General features: G+C 36.5%; 1 protein-coding gene across 2 annotated transcripts; it reads right to left on the bottom strand.

Moving 5' to 3' along the window:
* Positions 1-322: 322 nt before the first annotated feature.
* On the bottom strand, positions 323-12,132 carry LOC306887270 (palmitoyltransferase ZDHHC18-A). Of its 2 annotated transcripts, XM_079444888.1 has the most exons (11): positions 12,058-12,132; positions 11,191-11,955; positions 10,819-10,979; positions 10,577-10,726; positions 9,413-9,550; positions 7,704-7,755; positions 7,164-7,266; positions 6,957-7,066; positions 4,913-5,015; positions 3,860-3,930; positions 2,046-2,182 (listed from the first exon to the last, which is right to left on the bottom strand). In XM_079444888.1, the coding sequence occupies exons 2-10, from the start codon at positions 11,430-11,432 to the stop codon at positions 3,889-3,891; spliced, it is 1,101 nt and encodes a 366-aa protein (XP_079301014.1). In that variant the 5' UTR covers positions 11,433-11,955; positions 12,058-12,132; the 3' UTR covers positions 2,046-2,182; positions 3,860-3,888. The 2 variants fall into 2 exon arrangements, with proteins under 2 accessions (XP_079301015.1, XP_079301014.1); XM_079444889.1 differs by lacking the exon at positions 3,860-3,930 and having other exon boundaries at positions 323-2,182.
* Positions 12,133-12,295: the final 163 nt, after the last annotated feature.

Here is a 12,295-nt window from a genome sequence, read left to right as displayed (position 1 = left end):
CCATCTACTGTCTACAAGAATGCTCCCTGTCTGGCATGCAGCAGAACACAGAAGGTAACAAAAAGATGTTATGTGGACGATGTCCCTCGAAACAAGATAAAAACTTTCAGACAACTAAATCACAAGTGAAAAGAACATTTTTATTACTTTTTGTCATTAAGTCTTCAGGTGAAAAAGGATAACACAAAACAAGTCATTCTTTTACTTTTCCTCTAACACTGCTGGCAGTGATCAACTTCTGTAAGTCTATGTTTTTAGAGGAGCAAAATATTTTGAAACTTTTACGGTCAACTTTATTACTGTGCCAGACTCCTATTTATTAAAAAAACTTGATCATCTTAACAATGATATGATTAACTCATAATTCATCACTAATCCATCAATCTCAATGCAAAAGGTTTCAGTTAAAACAGTTCTTCTCTCAAGCTTAGTAAAAACACTTTAATAACGATCAGAAAACTATCTTTGACCCACCAATGAAAAGTCAGAAATACTACAGGGTTTTTCCTCGATTAAAAAGGATTTTCAGTGGTAGCTTATACACATGTGCAAATTTGACTGATTACACATAATGCAATTCACTTTTATAATTATACAATTACATGTTGAATTACAGAATTAACACTTTACATTTGGTAATCTTAAAATGATGAAAACAGATTTTAAAATAATTTTTAATCTAAATTATAGATAAGCAATATTTGTTGATAATACATTAATGTTTGTTGATATGCCTTGAAGTGTTAAAAAGTATATGTAAAAGTAACATTTATTAGATTAATATATGCTGTAAAAACATTCATTCATTGTTAGTTCATGATACCTAATGCATCAACTAATTAATGCAATAGTTAAAACGGAAATGTACAATAGCGTTACCAAATTTACTACCACAAAGTGCATGCACATTTGCATTCTCAAGATTATTGATGATTAAGAATTTAGGGCTAACTAGTTGCCTAAGATGTTAGACTCTCTCAACAGAACTTTAAAATAGAAAACTCTCAGTAGAATTTAAATGGGTCACAAGAGTTGTGCGCTCTGTGCTTCAGCGCTTTGCATCTAAAAATTAAGAAATCAATATGAAGACAATAATGATCATTATTGCTCAAATACTATTATGTTTGCTTCAGGATGCCACTGAACATTTTTCAATGAAGGAAAAACCCTGTATTAAATGGACACAAAACAAACGTAAATATGAAAGCTGTTCATTCACTTACTGTTAGCCGCAAAATTATACAGGAGATAAAAACCCCTGGAACAACAGTAACATTGTATCGCTTACACAAATAAATCATTAACCCTCTAATCCTGAGCTCTCTGATACCCATTCATAAAACTGCTGTTTATATACTTGGCTGTTGGTGCGAATACTTTTTAACCAATTACTTTTGTAGAAGGTCTTTAACACCACAAAAAATGAACAGAAGTGACTCTGAAGTAAGGCTTTTTTTTTTAGACCCAACTGATCTTTCAAAGCATATAATTATTGCATTAGGTCTAAGCAGATGACAAAAGCTTCAGGTTCCGTAACACACTGATCATCTGCCGATATTTTTGTGCAAAATGAATGAAAAACAAAAGCATCTTCTGAAGATGTTTTGCGTTTCTCTCCACCAAGTGTATGTTGATGTTAACGGAACAAAAAAATCTTGAAATCCCTGTTATTTAAAAAGTCAATGCAGGCTTATTCCCATTTGTTGAAAGATGGCATGTTTCCTGAGAGGATCCTGAGTATAGTAAGTCACAGTTTCTTAAAAAGTGTGATGCTGTTCTCAAAGTTGAAAGAGAGGAGAGTATTTGCACAAGGCTGTTGGTGGCAGAGATACTGCGCTCAGTTCAGTGGGATGAAGCCCATGTCGGGAGCGTCACTAAGAATGAACGGACTGTGGCTGAGGGAGTAGGGTGGGCTGGGTACACGCAACATGGCTTTAGGGGTGTGAAGAGCGGCCCATTTGTTCCCTCTATGGGAGCAGGGAACGTCTATGGGGCGCCGGGCCTGGCGGCCTGAGCAGCCGGTAGAAGGAGGCCTGTTGGGGGGAGAGACGGTGATAGAGACGGTATGTAGTAGACTCTCTTGGGTGACTGGGGCGGTTTTGGGTGTGCCCGGAGAGCAGGTGCTCTGGATCACTGTGGAGTGTGCCATTGATTCTAAAAGCTCCTTTGTGCCCTGTGTGCACTGCGAAAAGAATGGCAAGAAAAAATGGTTAAGAGTAGGGCCGCACAATATAGGGCCATATGATTCCTGCAAAAACGCAATATGGACTAGTTTCTGTGAATATTAAGCCACAAAAAGACTATTTAAATATGAAACCTGCATGTTCTGCTTGCCTCTTAAGTGAATGAATGGTGCAGACACAGACCAAAAAAAAACGGAATCAAGAAAAATTACACCGGAAAAAAATCTAATTTGGACAAAAATAAAATGGAATTTGGAAAAAAATTAAACGGACTTCATATGGCCCTAACAATATTAGAAAAATGTAACATTGCAATCATTTATTTTTTCTGCAATATATAGCGATATGATCACTTGAATAACTATACTTAGAAATACGGAGTCATTCTAGAGTTAGTGGGGTGACTTTGTTAGGGAGTGCACAGAAAAAAAATAATGAGTACAATTTTTTTTTACTTCTAAGATTTTTTTTGAGTGTAATATACTTTATGGCTGTATTCACACTTGGGTTTGCTTTTTACAAGAACCAACTCAAATCTCTTTCACTTATGTTCTTATAGACAATATTCCTACTATTTTTGACCAATTCAATGACTATAAAATAATAATAATTGTCATGATTTTAGAGTGATTTTTGATTAGAATATCGAGATTGTAATATTATGAAACAAAAACGTTAAATAAGAAATATACTATAAGATAAACGGAGTATAAATATGTATAATATGTTTTTTAATTTTACACTCAGTGAAGCTTGTCACTGTGTATTAATTTACATGCATACAGCCAAGATGTTCTCAGACATTGAAACACTGTATCATGAACAATATCTGTGTAAATGCTTAAAACCAAATCAAAGGATTGACAATTTGACAAATCACACAAAGCCATATTGCTATATTTATTTCAATATATTGTGCAGCCCTAGTTAAGAGACAAAAAACCAAAGATCACAGTCATAAATGGTTTTGGGGTAAGAAAAGGAAACTGATGTTAGACAGCAGAGCAAGTACGAGTATGAGAAAATGGCCAGATTAGAATAAGTATGAAAGCAGGTTAGTATTGCCAAGGAACTGATAAGACGAAAATGTAGCAACAAATTGAAACAAAGCATTTCACTTCAAAGTTTCCAATGAGCTCAAGTAGTGCAGCTGATATTATAAGGGGATCTCCAGGGGTCGCGAGGATGAAAACACCTCCTTAACATCAGATGAACATCCATCACAAGAGAAGGCGGAAAAGAACATGTGTGCATGATAACTAGCGCCGAGCATTACCATGACCTCAGCCATCAGAATCCCAAGAGTGGATGAGAATGAGATAAGCACAGATGAATCGTGACAATGATGATACATTAATTAGGAAACAATGACATCATGGAGGAAAAACAAAACAACTGCAGACCTCTAGCCGACACTATATGAACACAACCACCATAAAACAGAGTAAAAACAGATGTCAGCTAAAACAGTTAACTCATCCAGGAGAAAAGAAGGAACAGAATAGACAACGAGCCCAATGATCTCTCACATGATGGACACGTCTTATGAGAGTGGTTTTAAAGCAAAGAAATGGAAGCCAAGCTGACAGTTCAAATAAAAGTCAAAGCAAAGGCCAAAGAGTCATGAGAAGGCGGCCATGGAATGGCATGCAAACAGCCCCATAACACACCCTTACCATCAAACGTCACAGAGCTGCAGGAGCCTTCAGGCAGTGCAGGAGTTGGCAAACTCCTGACAGTTCTCCTCCTGTGTGAGGTTCAGAACTTCAAACATCAGGGCTTGGTGCAATATCAAAACATGAACTAAAACAATGGCATTTGTGAACATCAAAATTTACAGTTAAAATGTTTTTTTTTTTTACAAATCTATCCTTCTTGGCATGATTTCACTCTACTCTAGCAGTGGCAAAAATTTCTCAAAATAGCATTTGCAACTGGATTTGCCACCTTGTTTAAATTTGGACTGAAACGTGATTCCACAGTCTTCTGTAAGATTGATGTGCTGTTGCGTTCGTCACCCATATACATTTTTCTATGTGCATATCTTTACACATAAAACAGAACAGGTGCAAGCCTCACTAACTGTAAATATGAGCTCTTTCCCAGCAAGCCAGGGTTTACAATAAACAATTAAACCAGCATAACCTCATTCATTTTCACATGCTTTTCTGTGACAAAGTTTATAGCTTCAGATCAGTTAAAAGATCTGTCCTGGTATCGGTTCATATTTACACTACCATTCAAAAGTCTTGGGTTGGTAAAATCTTTTTGAAAATAGTCTCTTATGCTCACCAAGAATTAATTTATTTGATTAAAAACACAGTAATAAAAACAAAAATACTACCAAATATTATTGCAATTTAAAATTACTGTATTCTATTTTAATATATTTTAAAATGTAGTTTACTCCTGTGATGCAAAGCTGAATTTTCAGCAGCCATGATGGCTTTGATGAATAGAAAGTTAAACAGAATGGCATTTATTTGAAAAATAGTTTTTGTAACAATACAAAAGATTGACTTAATGCATCCTTGCTGAATGAAAGAATTAATTTCTTTCTGACCCCAAACTTTTGAGTGGTAATGTATGACTTGAAATACTATGGATGATAGTCATGATACTAATGTATCAGGATTTTAAACTATTGCTATAATGCTTTAACCATTTAAAAATACTTTGAGTGTTAAGAATTTGGAACGAATGCTCCTTGAACTTGAAGGCACTCTTACCATATTTGCGTCATTCTTAGCCCTAAAAGGAGGGAGCTCAGTGTCAGAGGTCACTGTTTGAGGTGCGTCATCTGGAGGTAAAAAGCCTCTTCTGTCAATCAAGCTAAAAAAAGATGAAAAGATGAGCGTGTGACCTTTTTTGACTTAACTTTCAAAACAACATCTGGGAAAGATGGGCCATGATGTCAAAGAACTGTACAATTAACATGTCAGATCTCGCCGCCTTGGAATTATAAGGTTCTATCAGCATTCTGAGCAGTTTTGAGATAATGAGCTTCAAAGTTTTTGCATTCCATGTAGCAAAAATTATATGGGGAACAAGTCTCTTTCATACATGAAATGACAGAGACCCTAAATGTATTCTAAAAGTACAATATCAAAATCCTCTTATATATGTAAATGGGGATTTTGGGTACAGGTCAAATGCAGATAGAACCTTCTAATTCTTCACTTGGAATTATAAGGATCTATCTCGCAAAACATTAATTTAAGCAACAGTTATCAAGAAATACAAACAGTTTGCTTATAGTAACAATGTGTCGGCATGTATGAGAAAGGTAAATTTAACGCATCCCATGACATTTATTTCACATTTTAGGACGAATAATTTTTCTTGTTTAAGTTAAGCATAAAGGGCTGTGCTAAATATTTTGTCCAGTGCAGATGTTAATTTTAGGTAGGAATATGGTGGGTAATTATTGCAGGAACTGTTTAAGTAATACATCTGACCAGGACTTTATTCCACAGAAAAAGGGCAGGTAAAATTGCTCTCTCTCTAAATATCAGTATGTCTGCGATAACCTGCTAACTTTTATTGTTGTAATTAAGACCCCATCAATTACATTGTTGACTACTTGGCTTTAAGGCTTAATACTGTAAAATTTAAGACATTTTGAGACTTTAAACTGCAAGAAAACAGACAATGCTTAAGTTGTTTAACAAAGATTTACACTTAAATGCATGAATGTTTCGCCAATCATTACATATTCGGGTCCTTAGCGACCCGGGCCAAAGCTATATCTAACATGGATGGATCTCTATCTGCTGCAATAGTATAAAACGCTCCTGACATTTTAATGACAATTACAAAAGAATAAAAAAAAAAAAAAGAAAAAAAAAAAAGCATATTTCGTTACATTTTTAAAACTTGGGAGGGTTCGATCTGAGCAGATGATTTTACGATCGCTGTCATTTTCAGAGCGCATTTTCCCAGTACATTCGGCATCTGGCTCATATTTGCGATCTCAAACATATTCTCAAAATTATCATCCTCAATGACTTAAAAAACATTTTGATTGCTATTCACGACATCCACCATCAAATGACAGTGGCACTTATATTTCACTACATACAGTAATTGCTCTGCAGTAAAGCCATTCAATCCAGTGCAATTTTTGCAGATATTATTTGTTTTATGCCTGTGCTAATTACAAATGAAAATTACATCACGTATCAAACAGTGGTGAACTGCACGTATTGAGTCATCAGACATTTAATTATTGTTGTGCAGAAATAATATAATTACACTATTACACAGCCTACCTCAGGTCACTAGTGACCCTATACACCCTTAATAAACATTGAAAAATGTTTCACTGGCTATATATACACATTAAAAATTATTTTACAAATAAAATTACACGTTTAATCTTTCCTGCTGTCACGGACCAGTCCGGTGACATGACAAAGAAAGTTGATCCTGATTGGTCCTCTTGTGTGCATTCAAAGTACTGATTGGCTCACAGATAGAACCAAGCTAGAGTTTGACTTTGTAGATAGAACTGTTTTCTTTTCTAAATAAAAAGTGCTAAAATGTGCACAACTAGAGCCTTATAATTCCAAGGCGGCGATCTGGCAAAATGTGTTCTTGTTTGTAACAGTATGTACTGAGGACAGGATGTACATCAACCTTAAGTTAAATGACATCCTTTATTGCCTCACAAACAATGACATTAGCTTCTTTAGTAAAATCTTAGAAAGTGAATGAATACTAAAATAAACACTTGTTTCTGCTATGATGTTGGAATGATCATGCAGTACAGACCTGGGTGGCATCGGCCCACAGAGCACCACACAGCAGTTTGTGAAGATGTTGTTATAGGTGTAAGGATTCCCTGATTCTTCTCCTCTTTTACTGGACCAAGAGCCTTTAATCTGAAATCATTAAATGCAAAGCAGCTGTTCTTCAATCTGACTGTATAAAACAGTGCAATTAAATAAAGTGTTGATGTAACTTTTGTGTGATACTTACATCTTCATTGGTTGTGAGGTTGGAGGCCACAAGATAAGTATGGAAACCTGACAGACCAAGAATGGACCAGATGGAGAAGAAGCAAATGACCAGCTCGACAACAGTGCAGGAAGGGTTAAGGATGCAAATCTGCTGTAAATGTGTGTTAATGTCCAAAATATACATGACAATAACAGTACAGTGATATAAGAACAATTATGCAAAATCAATCCAATGTGCTTGAAGTGAACATTCTGCCCAAACACATGAACCACAAGGTCAGCCAGCTAGGTTGATTAACTGAAAGGTTGTGGTGGAAAACTGTGACCTCAAGCCACAAACTTTAAAAAGGGGGCTGGACATCCTGACAAGAAAGTAGGGCGTGGTGGAATCCTTGAGCCGATTAGGGATGAATGGGATTAGGGAAAAGGCAGAACCAACAGCAGTGTGCCTGTAAACAAATAGTGAACTCGGTCAGACTTGCTATTGTGCGTTTCTGGCGAAGTAGTGCAGCATGCCGATCGATGGAGACAGGGGTGGGAACACAGAAAAAAAGGATATCTGGCTGGGCTGTCCTGTATTGCCTGGATGATACCATTCCCACTTTGTGATCCTGTTGATGAGAGTGACTGGTCAGAGAACAAACCGGCTTTAAACCTGACTGACAATAACAACAAAAAAAACTATCTACAGTATCGTTCAAAGGTTTGGGCTACATTTATTCGATCAAAAGACACATGAAAAACAATATTGTGAAATATTACCATAATTTCTCATATTAATATGTTATAATAAATTTAAAAATAAGGCAATAAGCCCCAAGAAGCCGTGGTTTACAGTGAATTTATAACAGCTAAAGGGCGTTGTTAGGTATGATGCGAAGTGGAGTGCGTAAAACCCCCTTAGCTATTATAAAATGCTTTTATAAAATGGTTATTCCATATATGTAGCAAGGTTTCACAAAATAAAACAAAGCAAATAAAATGTAATGATATCAATAAAAACATTATTCTTCCACCAAACAATGTAGTTCCTCAGAAACAGTTGTGGTTGCAAAAAAAGTGGTTGCAGAGTAACACACGGACATAAACAAAGGTGTATGTTTGTAGAGTCATTAGCTGTGTCTCATTTAGAAGGATGCATCCTCTGTAGGTCTCATTCGAAGGCTGCAAACGTCCTCGAGGCTGTCTCATTTAATAAAAGCAAGTAAGACACTCCGAATGCGACCTTCGAATGCGACCTTCTTTCACAGGAATTCGGAGGATGCATCAGGTTTATCCTTAGCTGCTACAGATAACCAACAATTCTTTGCGTCACCATAAACAACCGTAGTTAATTTGAGAAATGCCGGCACCGGCAGATGTACACACAAGCGCGGTGGTGTTTTCAACTTAACTTAAAGTGCCTCCAGTAAAAACGGATAAACTTTGTTCTTAATATACTCCTTTTTTTCTCTAAACATGTCTGTTGAATGTACGCTGCAGCTCTTCAAACATTGAGCAAAATAAAACAAATAAAAGCATTTTTTTTTTTTTGAAATTTAGAAATAATTTTCCTTCATTCAAGTAGTGTGAGAGCGCAACAAATGCTCTAAATGGGTTTCCTTTTCCTCCCGTCATACGAAGGCCGTCTCGTTTTTAATTCTAGGTTGAGGACACTTCGTTACGCATCCTACAGAGGATGCGACCTCTGGAGGACGCATCCTTCTAAATGAGACACAGCAATTATCAACAGTTTCGAACACAGCTCAACCAATCAGAATCAAGGTCCGGAACTATCCACTTTATAAGTAAGGGATAATCAACGGCTAGCTATGCATTAAAGGATTTAATGCACGGCACCTCATGCTGATTTGATGTTCATGAAATATTTCGAATTATTATCAATGTTAAAATCAGTTAATAGTATTGCTAGTTAATATTACATTACTGCATTATATTTGTGTGGAAACTGTGATGATTTGATGATTAGAAATCTGAATTTCATTGTGACATTATAAAAGTCTTTATAGTTAGTTGTGATTCCATCCTTGCTGAATAAAAGTATTAATATCTTTAAAAAAAAAAAAAAAAAGTAAAATCCTAATGACCCCAAACTTCTGAACATGTCCATATAGGAAGTATTTAAAGATTTCTTGGTTTTGAATAAGCACCATTACAACATAGACGCATACATGTATAGCTCTCCCGCTGCCAACTATTATACACAATTAGTAAGATTTTATGTGAGGTAGAAAGAGACTGTGGTGCAGAAGGTGTTGTGCAACTTACTTAAAGTGAGGTGAGTTATCACACAGCCAAAGATAAAGGAGGTCAGAAAGGATAGAGACACTATGAATGCATAAAAAAAGCGATAGTTTCGCTTCCCAACACAGTTCCCCACCCAAGGACAATGATGGTCGAAACGCTCTACAAAGGGAACAGAAACAGAACATTCTCAGACACAAAGACACATACAAATAACCTCATGCAATGATTTTAAGGAAGTGATTTGTGTTAGAGGTTAAACTATTACACATCCATTTTCAAAGTAACATATTTTGTAGCTTTACAGAAACCGTTCTGTCATCGTTTACTCAGCCTCATGTGGTTTCAAAACAATATGACTTCCTTTCATGGAATTACACTAAATGGGTACTTGAGCATTTACGGTTAAAAAAAGCAAAAGCATAAAAATGTTGTGCACTACATTCCAAGTCATCTGAAGCCAAACAATGGCTGTGAATGATAAAAGGATTTTTATGAAATGTATTCATCTTGAAAATTTAAGATGAAATTAAGTTTAATTTACAGAGTTTAACTGTACTCTTGACATCTGCCCTAATGGTGCATTCCATGACGTTAGATTAGTGGAGTTACATTGAAAGATTTGTGAAAGAACCATGCTTTCTAAAATAAATGATTGATCTGGGTCTAAATGATTAGTTCATGAATCAGACTGATCCAATTTGTGAGTTCAACTCACTGATTCTGGTTCAAGAGGAAAACAGCTCACTAAAGGAAAAGATAAGCAGTGAATAATGAGAGAAATTTCAATCTACACACAAAGTGTATGGCTTCAGAAGATTGGAATATTGCACTCAAGACGTATGGACTGCTTCTATGGTTCTTGTTGAAGCTATAAAGGGTTAGTTTATACAAAAATAATTTTCTGATATCATTTACTCGCCCACATGTTGTTCCAAATCAGTATGATTTTCTTTCTTCTGCAAAACACACTCACATTCACAAAAAAAAAACATATTTTTGAAGAATGATGGTAACCAGCCCATTATGGTAAACACGGACTTCATTTGTATGGACAAAAAAAAAAAAAAAACATTTCTTAAAATATCTTTTATGTTCCACAGAAGAATAAAAGTCATACAAGATTTGAATGACATGAAGGTGAGTAAAATATCAAAATTTTTGCAGAATAAAGAGATGCTGCCTTACCGACACAGTTGTCACACAGGCCGCAGTGGGATGTCCGGGGCGGACGGAACATCTTGCATGTGAAACAGTATTTAAGCTTGACCACCTGGTCATTTATAAGGATCTCTTTAGTCCGGGGAGGTGGACGGTATGTTGAAGATCCAGAATTGTCTTTAAAGAAACCCACAACTTTAATATCAACATACACAACGAAAATATTAAAATGCAAAACAATAAGAAAAACACTACAATCAAAATCTCACCAATCTGTCTCTCAATGTCAGCAGCCTCATCTGGCAAAGCCCTGGGTAATATCCCTGGGTCTGTAAAACTGGTTTGAAGGAGGGCAATAACGACAAATACAAATAACACCCCACCGATTACTGGAATGAAGACAGTAAGGCGATCCACCAGAAAGGGGCAACTGTTATGAATCAAACAAAGACAAGAGCAAAGTTAGCACCTGAGACAAATATTGCTTTCAAGCAACTGTTTCAGACTAGTATGATGTCAAGAAGGGCTACATCAGCTGGTGGAGATGTCTCTATTGTGAAAACTAGTAGCAGTAGTAGTTGTATTGTCTAGCAGTGTGGACACTGGTGGCTCTGTGTGCATGTGTAATGCATACTACTCACTCAAAAGTGAAAAATAAGCCACTGGTGATGAAAATTAGGCCGATGGTCAACGGGAGCACACCGCATTGCCTGGCCGACATAATACGCCCATCACAGTAGAAGCGATTTTGTCCAGGGAAAACTTCCCATTTCTTCCGTAGGCGCTGGGAGTTTTTCCTTCCACAGGGCGAAGTCGTGGAGGTCCGGGTGTTCGATGTTCCGAGAGCTCGTGGATCTATTTGTTGATACTCACAATTTTTCATTTTCAAAAAATGTGACTAATAGTATAGAGGTAGGGGAATATATATTTAACCTCAAGAACACTTTAGCCACAAGCCAAGCCCTAACCAAGAGGAAGCTTGAGCAACACTAGATATCAACTGTAAAGCCCCGCCACATATTATTAAAAATCCTGTCACAAATGTACTGACAAATCACTTGGGTACTAAAATGATTTCAGCTATCGAACTAAGCTTACTCGAAAGTCCACAAAACACATACTATGTTGTCCAACGCATCCGTTAGCAACTAAACATCCCCTAAAGGGAATATATCGACTAATAATTACTATAGTATCATGCCATGTTGTTGCTTTCGATAAATTAGGGGTGTCTTAGCTACGCTAATTGCGTTAGCTTGTTGACTAGCTGTCAACAAGCTAACATTTCTCAGCGGACGACATTGCTCCTCACGCGCTGCTCAACCGTCATTTGAACGACACTCGGCTCCTCGCGTTACCCAGCCGTCCGATCGCTGTCGATATTAAGTTGTCCAATCGTAATGAATCTGTTGGATATTGAAAATTAGATCAGATTAAGTTGTTTATAATTCTGTAAAAGCGAATATAACACAGCATATCAACCACGGATGAGATACAACAATATTTACCTTACAGCGATCACTTCCCTAGCCGAGGATTACCTGAAGAAAGGGACCAATGACTCGCAAGGGCTGCGTCATCTCAGGAAGACCAATCAAAGATCACTTCCGAGACTCTCTGCCCTCGGTGTGCATCTTTTTTGTTGTTGCTGTACACCGTTACGAAAGTAACAGATTTATGTAAACATGATACAAATCTATTAAAAAAATATGAAACTAACATAATAATAACTAATATGTTGCATGT

The sequence above is a fragment of the Barbus barbus genome, assembly GCF_936440315.1.
Source record: "Barbus barbus genome assembly, chromosome: 21".
Classification (NCBI taxonomy): Eukaryota; Metazoa; Chordata; class Actinopteri; order Cypriniformes; family Cyprinidae; genus Barbus; species Barbus barbus.
This window is presented reverse-complemented; position numbering and strand designations above follow the sequence as displayed.